General features: G+C 48.9%; 1 protein-coding gene across 2 annotated transcripts; it reads right to left on the bottom strand.

Annotated features, from left to right (window-relative positions):
• Positions 1–3,432: 3,432 nt before the first annotated feature.
• RAB33A (RAB33A, member RAS oncogene family) lies at positions 3,433–13,861 on the bottom strand. Of its 2 annotated transcripts, none has more exons than XM_070462290.1 (2): positions 12,741–13,861; positions 3,433–4,021 (listed from the first exon to the last, which is right to left on the bottom strand). In XM_070462290.1, exons 1-2 carry the CDS (start codon positions 13,008–13,010, stop codon positions 3,566–3,568), a joined length of 726 nt encoding a protein of 241 aa, XP_070318391.1. In that variant the 5' UTR covers positions 13,011–13,861; the 3' UTR covers positions 3,433–3,565. The 2 variants fall into 2 exon arrangements, with proteins under 2 accessions (XP_070318391.1, XP_020745396.1); XM_020889737.2 differs by having other exon boundaries at positions 12,753–13,682.
• Positions 13,862–14,511: the final 650 nt, after the last annotated feature.

Raw genomic sequence — 14,511 nt, 5'->3', positions numbered from 1 at the left:
TCTGTCCAAGCCAAGGGCATCTCAGGGACTCCTTTGGCCCAGAGCTGATGCTTCTGTCCGGCACTCGGGTTTCCTGGAGGATCAGATCAGGGGTGTCTCATTCAGGGAGGGAAGTCCTTCTCTGGCCTCCTGGATACTGAATGGCCTCCTGTTCAAGCCTCCCTGGGTTGGGGTACTGACTGGAGTGAACCTGCCATCCCCACAAGGGGAGAAATCCTAGAGCTTGGAAGGGACTTGAAAGATGGTGTAATATCATAGAAAGAGGCTAGACAAGAAGTAAGACATTACTACCTTGGACAGGTCAGCACCCATATTCTGATCTGTAAAATGGAAGGTATTACCCCTATCTCATAGGGTTGAAGGAACATTAAATGAGCTAGTGAAAGAATATAAAGTGTTTCAGCACAGCACCTGACATCCAGTCAGTATTGAAATGTTGGAAGTGACTTCTCTGGGTCCTGTCTCTGTAGCACAGGTGAAGACTCAAGGGTACAGGCCTAGAAAATGAAGGGGAACTGTAGAGGGGAGATTCTGGCTTTCATGAACTGTTTCAGAGCCTCACTGGGGCTGAATGAGAAGCCTGCATCCCTTGAAGCCACCTGCTCCTTATCACCCTCACAGCAACAAGGGTGTCACCGTTCTCTGGATTCCTGTGTCCCCTTTCCTCTGGGTGCATCCTGGTAACAGCCCATTCACACGTCCTCTTGCTCAATCTGTGGGAGACTTGGGGACCACCAGGCCGGCCTGCTGCTGCCAGCAGAAAGTTCTGGGGCTGGAAGACTGGGGCTTCTCAGGATTCCTGGGGCCACTGTGGGGAGCCCCTGGACTTCTTGGCTGTCCCCAGGTCTCCAAGCCAGAGCAACATCATCCTGTGTGAAGGGCCGGGATGGGGCAGGTGAGCTGCAGAGGATACAGGCAGGTAGGAGCGGAGGGGGCCTGCTTTTGGCAGCGAAACTCCCAGAGCCTTGGAACGACCAAAATGTAAATGTCTGGGGGCAGTTTTCAGAGTCTGACTTTTAAGTTCAGGCTCAACCAGTGTGAAAGTGGCAGCCACACCCTCCTCCTTTCTGTTCCTCAAATGCACAAAGTAACTCAGATAGTAAAGAATCTGCCTGCAATGTAGGAGACCCAGGTTTGATCCCTGGGTTGGGAAGATCCCCTGGAGAAGGGAATGGCTATGCACTTCAGTATTCTTGCCTGGAGAATCCCATGGACAGAGGAGCCTGGCAGGCTACAGTCCATGGAGTTGCAAAGAGTCAGAAACAACTGAGCGACTAACACTTTCACTTTCACTAACTCCTGCCTCAGGGTCTTGGCATTAGCTGTTTCCTCTGCTTGAGGTTCTCTTCACTCATGGCTTGTTACTTTCATTTAGGTTTCATCTCAGATGTCTCCTCTTCAAAGATGCTTCTTGTAAGCACTCCAATATGTTGCCCTCCCCCAACTCCCACACTTTCTGTCCATTTACCCCGTTTTATTGCCCTTAGAGTCCTTATCGCTCTGTCAAATGATCTCATTTATATATCTCATTTCTTGTTTAGTGTCTGTCACCTTTATGAAAGTAGGATTTTATTTCGTTCACCTATCTATCCCCAGGGCTGAGAACAGAAGCACATAGTAGGTACTCAGTAAACATTTGTTGAGTGCTGGAAAGGTGTTGGATCTAAGAGAGGCAATCCTGATGGTGAGAGAGGTTTTGGAATATTGTCATCTTGACTTTGTTAAAGCAGAAAGGGGAGTGATCAAGGTGGGCCAGGACTCAGACTAAAATGCACCCATTAGGGTGAATGGATAAGTGTCCTCGCAGTCACTGAGAGGTGGCCTGACCCTGCAGCCAAGTCACAAGAGCCAAAAGACATCACAACAGCCGTCCGTATCCTGGACGAGGAATTGGCGTCTGAAGTCTGAGACAAGGTCCTGGGGTGTTTCACTGGGGAGAAGCACAGTGACGAGGGTTCAGCAAGCAGCTCACCCATAGACAACAGGACCCCAGCTCCTCAGGTGAGATTCACAGGCAGAACGTTAGGGGTGGCAACAACTGGACAGGAAACACGGCCTTAACCAAGATTACTAGGGAGACTCCAAAAACCAGAATCCAGGCAGAAACCAGGTCATGAGAACCAGAGTGGGAGCTGGGCTGAGCCTGAGGTCAAGTGGGAATTGGGCTAGCTGGGGAATTAGCCAGTGAAAGAGGCTGTTTGGTTGGGAAACACGTCTGTGGCCCTTTGCTGTCGGGGCAGGGGGCAGAGCTGCATTTGCCTACCAAAGACAGTGCTCAGCAGCTGTCTGTCTTCAACCCTCTCCCCTCCTCTTGGGCTTCCAACGAGAGAGCTGCTTTCAACAGCACCCCTAAGCCAAAAAATCTCCCTGGGGCTGTTGTGGATATGCCTTCAGAGTGACTTTTAGTTATTTTAGCCATTGGACGAGGAGCTATCATATCCACAGGACCTGACATACAAGAAATACCTATAGGACTTCTGCCAGAGAGAGACCAAAAGTTCCCATTGGCTCAAAAAGCAATAAACTGCCCAACCTGGGGCATGCGCCTCTCCAGCCTTGGCTCCCCATGAGGGCTGCTCAGCTGTCAGTAGGCCAGACTCCTAGTTGCCCTCCTGCTCAAGCCACAGGCTCATTCCTGCCTCCCTACCTCTGCCCACTCCCCTCTTCTTTACCAATCCAAACATTACACTTTCTTCAACAACCAAAATAAGTTCAGTGATTTTTTTTTGGTGACCCTTCCATGATGTTGAATACATAATGCTCTCAATTTCCATAGCACAGTCTTACACCTGGTAAAACTCTGGACTAATTTTTGTTCCCAGGTAGTTTCAGCATGTACCTTGTTCTCCCAACTAGATCAGAGGGTCCTTGAATGTAGAGGATGGATCCTCCTGCTGTATTTCTTCCAGAGCACCCAGCAAAGAGCTGGGGGCATCATAGATCGATGTTAATGTGAACCCTGCCCTCTTCAAGAAAGTGCAGGGGAAAAGAAATACTTTTGGTACCCAGGGCTGCTCGGTGAAAGATGGGGAGCTAAGGGCGTGGGAAAGAACTGGGCCTGTTGGGTAGCTTACACTTTGTATTTTTAAATTTGGGGAAATAAAAGAAGAGCAGCCTAATTTCAACATCCAGGGAACGTAGGAACTAATGATGAGTCAATGTCTCCTTTTAGAACTTCTATCCCTCCCCTTGCATTGGTTTTCAAGAACCACATACCTGGCCTGTATTCCACCCCCTCTGGGTGCTTCTGCCCACTGATGACACCATATGAGAGAATGAATTAGTCCTGAAGAAGTGACTCAAAGTATGAGCATTTCAGTCGGCATAGAAGACTGATAGAACGGCTGCCTATCTAGTAGGGTGAGCTGCCTCTTCTGCTCATCACAGTCAGAAATGTCTTCTTGGAAGAAAGCAAGACACGAAGGCATGTGATAATCTATACAAATTTTATTTTAATATCAATTTGTGTGGAAACAAGCAGGTGTCAGTGTTACGCAGGCACGGAAAAAAGGGAAAGAAAAAAACCCTCTAGTGATGATTGCTCTTGTATTTACACCATTTGGCTTCAACAGGGACAGGAAGTTTTACTGTTAGCTTCCTGTGGGAAATCCAGTTTCTGCACCTTTCCCTGCTGCCTCTCAGCATCACGATAGAGCAGGGATTTCTGAGCCTTCAATCGGCAAGCCAGGCACATGAAAATTGACTCCACATTCTGGCTCTCTTTGGGGTCCTTGGCCGACGTCTCAAATAAGAGCATGTTGTGGGCATCAGCAAATTTCAGGGCTAAGTTGGAGGGCACCTGGATCTGTTCCCTCAAGTCACACTTGTTGCCCACAAGCACTTTGGGGACTAGTGGGGGCACAGCATGCCCATTGCATTCTTGGATCCACATTTTGAGGTTGGTGAAGGATGTCATCTTCGTGACGTCGTAGACAAAGACCACAGCATGCACGTTGCGGTAGTAATGCTCCACCATGCTCTTGCGGAAGCGTTCCTGACCTGCTGTGTCCCACACCTGAACCTGGAAGACACAAACGATCGATATTTGGAGTCAAAAAAGGAAACATAAAATAGAGATAGGAGAAAACATGGTTCTGTGGCATTATAAAAATGAGGTGACAAGCCCTGACACAGGAAGTGGTTCTTTGACACATTGGCAGAATAGTCTTTTTCAAAGTAGAGAGAGAAGTTTCTTCCAGCATTTATTAAGTCTTTCTTGAGATTTTGAGTTTAAAATCTTAAGGTTTTTAGTTGAAAACCTGGAGTGTAGATTGGTCAACTTTCCTGGAGGGCAATTTGGCAATATTATCAAAAGCTTAAAAATGTACAATATTCTTAGAGCCTAGAATCCCATCCAGAAATCTATACAAAAGAAATAGCAGATAATGTAAATAAGTAGTTGAGATATAACATACAGCATGATGCCCATAGTTACCACTGCTGTATGGTATATATGAAAGTTGTTAAGAGAATAAACCTGAAAATTCTCATCACAAGGAAAAACTTTCTCTTTTCTTGCTTTCTCTTTTTCTTGTATCTGTATGAGATGATGGGTGTTCACTAATAAGTTACTGCAGTAATCATTTCACAACATATGTAACTAAAACTATTATGCTTATACCTTAACCTTATACAGTGATGTACATCAAATTACATCTCAATAAAACTAGAGGGGGAAGCAAAAAGAGAGAGAGAGAGATGTGGTCAAAATTCTGTACAAAGATCTTAATCAATTTTTAAAAAACAGGAAACAACCTAAATGTTCACTAGGAGATAAACAGCTAAAATGCATGTGTGTATCTATATAGGTGGGCTCTTCACCAGCTGAGCCACAAGGGAAGCCCATCTACACAATGGGTTATTATGCAGCCATTAAAATACTCTTTTCAAAGAATAAATCGTGTGGGAATTCCCTGGCAGTCCAGTGGTTAGGACTCTGCACTTTCACTGCCAAGGGCCCAGGTTTGATTCCTGGTCAAGGAACTAAGATCCCACAAGCTGCACAGCATGGCCAAAAAAGAAAGAATAAATGGTGTAAAAATGCTCACAAGATGCAAGCTTAAAAAGGAGGATACAAAATATTTTGTACACTATGGTCCTAATATTTTTTTAAAAAAATTAAACATAGACATATGCATAGGAAAGATCAGAAGTGTACAAAACTAGAATATTAATGGTTATTTATGAACAGTGGGATTTTAGGTGATATTTATTTCCTTTTTTGTATTTTCCAAATTTTCTACTGTAAGTATAGATCACTTTGGGGTTTTAAATTTTTTTGTTTGACTTTTTAAAGAAAATAAAGTCAGTGTTAAAATCTCACTTTGTGGCTCAATTTATTTTAAATTCACTTCTTTCTGAGGTAAAAGGTAAATTAGCTCATTGGAATTTTCTTCTGCATCTTAGCTTTTGGGATAAAGGCCAATTAGCAACATACATAAAGATACAGTTCCCAGGGGATGCTCCGGAGTCTACACACATTCAGCCCAATCTAGTTTCCTTTATATATCCAAAGTCTTGGACAAGGGAAATCATGCTGAGAACAATTGTCCCAAGGCCTTGTACAATTCTAAGTTATGAAAGAGAATGTGGTTATAGTCACTAATTGACTACTACAGTTCTTAAAATGAAGTATAGCCTTTATTTGGAATTAGCAGTCAGTAAATATAATCTAATAAATATAATTAAATCTTTTTGCTGGGTAAACATCTTATAGGGCACTAGAGTCATCATTCTGAGCATCAATTTTCATCATCCAGACTTTCTTCATCTCCTTTATGGAGATGGGTGCCATGTTCCTTTGGCATGATCTTCAAGTCATCACCTTCTTCCATTCAGATTTCCATGTATTTTGGTCAGATTCTCCTCTCCTCACTTCTGGATTACAGCAAAGACTTTTGGATTCTAGATGCCTTCACCCCAGTGGCTCTTGCATGCTGCTTTCAAATCAGCCTTCCTAAATCCCTGCTTGTATCAGCGTGTCATCCTCCTCTTCAGCGAATTCCAACAGCCCTCTACTGCATATGGCATCAAAATGGAAACGTTTCTGTCTCCCACAATTCGACCCCACCCAACCTAGTTTCCAGCACTCAGCTACACCTGGTTCATTCTGTCCTCTGTACTTCTGGCCCTACTAGTCCACCTTCCCCTATATCAGTGGTTACCCCAAAATTGCTCTATCCAAATCCCACCCATTCTTCCAGGCTCAGCTCATATTCCACCTTCTTCCTAAAACCTTCTCCAATTTTTCAGTTCTCTTTCCCTAGGAATGTTTATTATACTTTGAGTCTCTACCTCACCATTTAGAATATATTTATTTGTTCTCTGGGCTTCCCAGGTGGCTCAGTGATAAAGAATCCACCTCAGTGGTAAAGAATGCAGGAGACTGGTTGGGTTCAGTCCCTGGGTCGGGAAGATCCCCTGGAGAAGGAAATGGCAACCCATTCCAGTATTCTTGCCTGGAGAATTCCATGGACAGAGGAGCCTGGCAGGCTACAATCTATGGGGTCACAAAGAGTCGGACATGACTGAAGTGACTGAGCACACACGCATACTTGTTCTCTAGTCATTTCATCAGTGTTCTTGGCACCCCTCCAGATAGACTGTGAGCAGTCTTTTTCTGCGTCCGGTCCCTCATCATCATGCTTGTCATTAATACTGTCGTCATGATCAAAAATCAGTATTGGCCTGAGTCACCAAAACTACAATCCATCTGACATCCTAGGTATCTGCCAAGGATTTCAGAGACAACATTCGACTTTGGTTACCCAGAAAAACGTAAGTCCTCAAAGGCTGATTTGCTTCAGCAAGCACAGACAGAAGGGATTCTCATTTCTTCCACCTCTCTGGTGCTCTGAGCGGGAAGAAAGAGGCCAAGAGAGGAATGGAGGTCAGTGGAAAGAGGGCAAGTATCACCAGAGAATATCCTTACCACTTGGCTCCAGGTTTCCCCAGCCCTACCCTCCTGTAGTCGTAACTCTTGCCTCTGAATAAGGCTGATTCCCTACCAGCCCTCAGGCGTGTGGCAGATGCTTTAACACCATGAGCTCAGGACTCTAAAAATACCTGCCACTAGCAGGAACACGGGTGGGAGTGTGTGAGGTGTTTGGGGCTGAGTAGGTTGGCTGTTTGGCTTTTCTAAGGTAGGGCTTCAGAATGATGCACGCCACCCAAGCCTGTGGAGACTTGAACCTTTGATTTGGGGGGCTTGAAATTCCAACCCCTCTCTGTGGTGAGAGGGGAGCCAGGAAGCAGTCTCCTCACAGCAGAAAATCACAAGAACCAGTGCTGAAAGCTTCACAAGCCATCACAAAGGGAGAACGCGACAGTCAGGCTCTCTGGAACAGGAATGACCTCATTTTGTTTCGGGGTTTGGTGTCCGAGTCCTTCTCGGCACCCTCATAAACCCCCGGCCTCTGTTGGACAGTGAAAGCAGCTCCTCCCCCTTTGGCAGCTGGCGTTCCCTCACCCAGTCCCCCCCTCCCGCCATGGGCACAGCATCCACACGGTGGCCAGCACTGGCACCTGCCCCTAAACCACACACATGCCCCCAGACCCCTTTTTTTCTCTCCAAAGACCAGTGGGGTTTAGTGGAGTCAAACCAACGAGGGTGCAAATCCCAGCCCAATCATGTCCTACTAGTTAGGTGTCCTCAGGGAAGTTACTTTATCTTCAGTGTTCTCCTCTGGAGACTAAGGATAAACACAGCAATCCTGTAGGGATGCTGTGAGGATTAGCATCCTCATAAGTACAGGACACAGTGCCCAATACAGTCCCCCTTCATCCCTGGCCCAAAACTACCACCACCAAGTCTGGCCAGACAGCTCATTGAGCGGGTGCCCTTGGAAATGCAGCAGTGGATATGGAATTGGGAGACGCGGGTTCCAGCCCCTCCTCTCACTAACTAAGTCAATGACTAGGCAAAGGAAATAACATGCGAGAAAGATCTTTCGCACAACACAAAGTGTTCTGCAAATATTAGTTGTTGCCATTGTCTCAGGGGCCCCATAAGCCCTGTCCTAGTAGCATTGCTCCTTTAATCCATTGGTTCTCATCTTGGAAAGCAAGATGAGACAGCTTGGCTTCTTCTTCTTCTTCTTCTTTTTTTTTTTTAGCTTGGCTTCTTGATGATGAGCTAGAACCAAGGCAAAGGCAATCAGTGGGGAGGGGGAAGAGAGAGGAAGGCCAGCAGCATGCCCTGGTGGCTGGGGTCGGGCCCAAAGTGATGGGGACACTGGAGGAGCATCGAGGGGCACAGGGGAGCTGCCAAAGGTACCTCTAGCCTTGTAAACCATTTCCCTGGGGCTCCGGCTGCCTGAGCAAATCCTTCACCCCCTGCATGTGTTCTTAGGTGACTCAGGTATTTCTTCTCCCTAGAGAAGAGATCTGGTATCTTTCTACACATGAGGTATGAGGTATGAATATCCTTCTGTTGGAGGCCGGTGGGGGAGGGTAGAAATGGAGAAAGGGAGAAAGTATATCTGTAATCTTTGGAGGATGCCCGAGGGGGTCACAGGGAAAGTTTAAGACAAGTCTTTCTTCAGCGAGCTGGACCATCCCATCTGCGTCTAAGATACACCCAGCTTCACATGCCAGGCTGACACAGAGAATAGCAAATGTGGACGGAGAGACAAAGAAACTCACACACAGCAAGAGAGGCAGCAATGGAGACAGAGAAACGACCAAACTGATGGCTAATTAACCATTAAGCTAACTGGCAGAAGATAGAAGCTCAGAAGCCCTAAGGAAGACATGATGTCATTCTGACTGCAGGCAGCTTCTGAGGGAACACTTAGTTCAGCCTCCATCCACTCGGTAATGTAACACACACGAGGGTGTTTTTCCAAGTGAGTTCGGGGGAAGAGAAACCCACAGTCTTGAGCGGCACCTGCCCTCAGCCACGGCTGACCACAGAATGCCTGCTCCAGAGGCTAGGGCAGAGGGTGTGCCTGGCGTGCAGGAGGAACCCAACTGCACAGGAGAAGATGCTTCCATGAAAATCTACAAAGAGGGGCTCAAAAATTAGAACTGAGCCTCCCTTCTACTACCTCCCCACCCCCAAACACCCAGTCCTATTTGGCATTTTCCAATGCTTTTAGACTGAGACAGGGACCATATGTGCTAGCTAAACCTGTAAGACGACAGACACTTAATGTTCATTCAAGGAAGTTCCACCCTTCCCTTGGGGGTTGGGGGAGGCCTCCATCCTTCCTAGGCTGATGTCAATAAGGCCTGTCAATTTTCCCCTATGATGTCTCACCGTATCCCTGTCCCAGGTAACTTTGTGGGTTGGATGGACCACGGGGCTGGCCCAGTGTGGGGATTTACGGACTTTTCCAAGCCAGGCAGCACAGTGTGTGGAAAGAGCACCAACAAGGGAATTAGGAGACCTGAGGTGTAGGCCGGGCCCTGGGTGATCTTGGGTAAGTCACTTTCCCTCTCTCAGCCTGAGTTTCCTCTCTATAAAACAAGGAAGTTGGATTAGAGATGCTCTGAGGTCTCATCCATCTCTGAACATTCTCTGATTCTTACACTCAAGGGGCAGAAAGGAAAACCTAGGTACTCAGCACAATGCCTGCAGTGCAGCTGAAGGGGGCGTTCTTGAAGGCTCATGGGTCCAGGGGCTGAAACCCTGGGCCCCCGGGACCCCATGAGGCTGGCTGCCTGGCATGCTACCTCCCCCTGCGCACAATCCCTCCCAGCCAGATATTGCCTGACTGGAGGAGAGAGCAGTGACAAAATGCGTGGGCTCTAAATTGAGGTTGAAAGCTGGCCCTATCACAGGGAAGGCAGGACAGTGAGATGGCGCAGTGCTGGGGCTCCAGGGTCAAAGACGGAAGCTCAGATCCATGTGCCTTGGGGCAAGTTATTTCATCTCTCTAACTTTGGTCTCCTTATCCATAAAACAGGAACAGTAATAATAGTCCTAATTTCATAGGGCTGCTGAGAAGATCAAACAAGATAGTGCATGGAAAGTGTCTAGCCTGGGCTCTTTGTTTCTTCAATAAATAGAAGTTGATGTTATTGTTATTATGATTATTGCTGACTCGCTGCAGGCTTTTCTTGATGTTCTTGTGAATCAGGAAATACTGGATTATAAATGTCGTGAGGGGGTGGCAGACACATAGATTGCCGACACCAAATGGGGCTTCAAGGCCCTACAGATGGCACTGGCATTTTGTCTGGTGTTGTAGTTTGTTTGTTTGGTTTTTGCCCATGCCTTCTGCCATGCAGGATCTTAGTTCCCCCACCAGGGACTGAACCTGGGCCCCCTGCATTGGGAGTGCCGAGTCTTAACCACTGGACCACCAGGGAAGTCCCAGCACTGCCATTTTAGAGCCTAACAGCCTTCTCTTGCTGAACCTGTGGTCTAGGGCTGCCTCAGTTTGGGGACTTTTCTCTCTCTCCCCAAAAGAGAAGCCTTTGACAGTCACCTCCTAACATGTGTTGGGCACCCGTTCCTTGAGACACCTCAGGCCAGCCAGAGTCTGGGGCAAAACTGTCTCCCCTGGAGTGTCTCTGCTAGCTGCTGTGCTTTGCCATCTCCCCAAAGACACTCCGGTCTCACCTGGCAGCTTGGGCCCTGGGCTTGCAGTAGCGTTGCTGGAGGCAGGGTCCCCATCCCGCCTCCCACACCTCACCCTGAGCCCCTTCAGAGTCTGTTCTCACAGGGCTTGTCCGTGAGCAGTGTCACAAGGTTTCGTCCTCTTGAAAATATCATCTTCCCAAAAAAGCCTGTATTAAGCACTTATCTGCACGTGGTGCTGTGCTGGGCTCCATCTCTTGTGAGTCACACTGTCACAGGCTCTGCCCTCTGGGAAAAGGTCCGGAATCTTTGGCGGACACTGTAAAATCCAGTTTGACTAAGTACTGGATGTTAGAAGGGAAGGAATCTTTGCAAAATTTCCCCCAAGGCCATTGGGCAGTGACCCTCTTCCACTCGTTTTCACCTTCCACTTTCTGGCTTCCTCCTCTCCTCTCCCCGTCTTCTCCTTTCCTAGACTCCCAAACACTTCCTTTTTCCTTCATCTAAATTTCAAGTGGACTTCTTTACCCCTCTCTTAAATGTAAACGACTCTTTGGCTCAATGTGACATGATGTTAAACAAGCGATAGCATTAGATTCAAAAGGTTTTGAGGGTTTAAGAACACACCCATAAGTATATTTCTATTTTAGATTTTAAGAGGCATGTTTTAGAAATTCCAGAGTCTTAGAACCTTACATTAAAGAAGTCCTGGCCAAACAGACATTGACATAAGAGCCCTAGGGAAGGATGGAGACAGATACCTACTTTGACTTTTAAAAGGAAATGTAGCAATCCCCACCCCCCATCCCCCCTCCTGCTGCCTGGCAAAATGAGAGGGGCAAAAAAGATCACTATTTCAAAACAGTACCCTATTTTTCTGATCCTGGAGTCAGTTGTTCTCAAGAGCACTCCCTTATCAGTACTGAGCTGCCTATCTTCCTGACATCAAGTGCCTTGGACCAGTCTCTGAAGCCATTTTAAAACCTGTTCATTTTAATAACGAAGGAGTCAGGAATCTTGTACGGTTTAGAGCATTTCATCACCCTCCCCAGTTACTCAGCCCTTCTCTCTACATCACTCAGGAGAGACGTCCTGGGGTCATTTGGGCTGTTTGCCCAATGGAAAGGGAGGGTTAACTTCACCTGACAGTGTCTGACCACAGGCTTGAGAAAGGCCAGCTGCGGCTCTAGAGGAGTTGGTCTTTAGTGCCCAGTGCCTTTCGAGGTGTCTTTTCTGCCCATAACCCTGCCCCCTCTGCTCCCCTGACACATGAAGCTGCCCTTGCCATGTCCTCCCTCCCTCCATCTTCTGCACATTGAAATATTCCTGTCCTCTTGAGTTTCTACCTTTTCTGACCTGAAAATGAGCACAAATGGTCAGACAAGAATATCTGTACTTATTGACAAACTAATGAGAGGGGGGCACCAAGACACTTTCCTGAGCCCTCACATAAGGCGCTCTGCATCTTTACAAAGGCCCACTGAAGACAATACCAACAGAATGAGTAACAGGCATTAGGTACCCCAGACAAATAAAGAAGCTATCATTTGAGGGGTGCTCTTCCAAAAGAACTAGTTTTATCTGTTATGAAGTGCCGGCAGGTAACCCTGTGTCAATTTCTTTCAAAGGGCTCATGGCTTTGTGCCAGAACAACTGCACACCACTCCTATTCCAAACCAGCCCTAATCTCAACTATAAATTTTAATTTAAAATACAGTACTTTTCATTCTTTATGGATTTCCGTCCCCCCCCACCCCCCACCGCGGCCTGCCCACTGCCAAGGCCTGAGGGCTTAGCCAAAGCAGGTTTGTGCAACCTATTGGCACTCAGGAGGTAGAAGAGACCTCAAGATATGTGAAGTGCTTTGGGATCCATTCCACAGACCAGGACGGAGATCCCTCATGCCTCCCTCTGCCCACAGGTGCCGCTGCTCCCGGCTCAGGGTCCAGGATGGGTTTGAACCGGCTTTTCCTGGCAGGAGCTGTCAGGCAAGGGCAAAGGGCATGAATGCAACCACTCCCTCCAGCCCTCAAAAAAAAAAGAGGGGGGGGTGAAGTGGGAACTGGGCCACTGAGAGAGGCGAAAGGGGATGAGGACTTGCGGAGGGTCTTAGGCTCAGCAAGCGGTGACACAACCACACGCTGGACATTTACAACCACGAGAGCGATACCTCTGGCAATACCCCCTCCCAGATCCCTCCCTTTCTGGACCTGACCGTCTGAATCACCTTGATCTTCTCGCCCTCGATTTCCACCGTCTTCTCCCTGAAGTCAACGCCGATGGTGGCTTCAGTCTTGTCCGGGAAGGTACCCCCACAGAAGCGGAAGGTCAGGCAGGTCTTGCCCACGTTGGAGTCCCCGATCACGATGATTTTGAAGATGCGAATCTGCACGTACTGGTCCAGCGACGAGTCCAGCTCCAGGGAGGCCAGGCCAGCGGCCGAGGCGGGCTGCAGGTTCCCATGGCCCAGGATGGGCTGCGCCATCTCCCCCGGACCAGACCGGGGCCCCAACCCCCCTCGAGGGCTCCACACAAAGAAAACGGCCACGTTAGTGCGCTCGAGGCGAGCGAGCTTTGTGCGTGTGTATGTGTGTGCGTGCGTGTCTGTGAGTGTGTGCCCGCGCGTGTGTGCGTGCGCCGGCAACGTGTGTGCGCGCGCGCGCGCGTGAAGGGGGTGCCTCTCACCCCAGCCCCCCTCCTCCAGCGCACCCTCCTAGCAGCTCAGAGACAGCGACACAAAAGCCGGGGAGGGGAGGAGAGATGGAGGAGAGCCGGCAAGCCTTCTCCTTGCGCCTGTGTCCTCAGGCTTGCGATCCTAAGGCGCCCCCCAGGCCGCCTCTGCCAACACCGCGCCTTTGCATAAACCCTCCCCTGCCGGGACCCCAGGGACACACCGGAGGGAGGAAGCCTAAGGAGGAGAGGGTGGGTGGGGAGATCCGCACACACCAGCTCGGGATGGTCTTCCTTTTTCCTTGCCCCCATTTATTTTATAGCTTCCGGGCTCCCCACTCCCACTTTCTCAGAGCGCTCGGGGTCAGCGGGCTGGGAGCACAGCTGGGGAAGACAAAGAGAGCTGCACCCTCGGGCGTCTCTAGAGCACTTTGGCTTCCGAGCGACACTACTCGGCGGGGGTGGGATGTGGGGCGAAGACACCTCTTTCACCTCTCCAGCGGCGGGCAGCTGCGCCCCGCCTCCGCGGCCCCCTCCCAAGTCTTAAGATAAAGGGATGCTCTGTCTTATTGAGAAAGCAGGTGCGCTCGCGCGCCCCAGGGAGCCGGGGAGGGCGCTGCCAAGACGCGCCAGGGGTTGTGGGGGCCCGCGCAGCTGAGAGGGGAAGGCAGGGGCACGGGTGTGCGTGTGTAGGGCGAGTTACTGTTTCTGTCACAGACTTGCCAGATGTAGGGGGGCGCGTGCCAGGCGCCAACCTCCCCTCATCACACCACGAGCACCCATCCTCTGAATGTTCAGGAGAGTGGCTCCCATTGGCTGCTACTGTCGGTTGTGTTTGGCTGGCCAATGGGGAAGGACCGCCGCGGCAGCGGGCCTGTAGGTGGGGTAAGAGAAGGGGGAAGCTAGTGCTGGCAGCTTCAGCAAAAGGGGACTTTGTTTCCGGGGCTAAACGTGACAGGTTCAGGTGGAGGGATCCTGGGACATGGCGTAAACCTCACAGTGTCTTGCACTCCTGGGCTCTCCATAGAATCACAAAACCTTGCAGGATGGTGGAGTTTCAAAAGGAAGTGGAAACCCCTAGGAGCGTTCACCCCTCTGCAATTGAATGTAGAACAAAGTGGTTGGGTCTAATTTGCCAGAAGCCTAGATTATGCTTGGAAGATGATAAATGAACAGAACTTTCTTACGGTATTGGGGGCAGCTTCCCAAGGCTTAATAAGCATTACACATCTTGGTCAAGACCAATTCCCTCTGCCAAAAGTGATTTGCAGGTTCAGAATTTGTTTGAAATCAACTCTACTGAGGTACAACTTACA

Source organism: Odocoileus virginianus, unplaced genomic scaffold, assembly GCF_023699985.2.
Source record: "Odocoileus virginianus isolate 20LAN1187 ecotype Illinois unplaced genomic scaffold, Ovbor_1.2 Unplaced_Scaffold_2, whole genome shotgun sequence".
Taxonomy (NCBI): Eukaryota; Metazoa; Chordata; class Mammalia; order Artiodactyla; family Cervidae; genus Odocoileus; species Odocoileus virginianus.
This window is presented reverse-complemented; position numbering and strand designations above follow the sequence as displayed.

What these genes read in the sequence shown, in the direction of transcription:
- RAB33A (XM_070462290.1), bottom strand. Translation starts at nt 13,010, where the DNA reads ATGGCGCAGCCCATCCTGGGCCATGGGAACCTGCAGCCCGCCTCGGCC. An exon ending in AGATCAAGGTGATTCAGACG is followed by an intron (nt 4,022 to 12,740) that starts GTCAGGTCCAGA and finishes TGTGTCTTCCAG; the next exon opens with GTTCAGGTGTGGGACACAGC.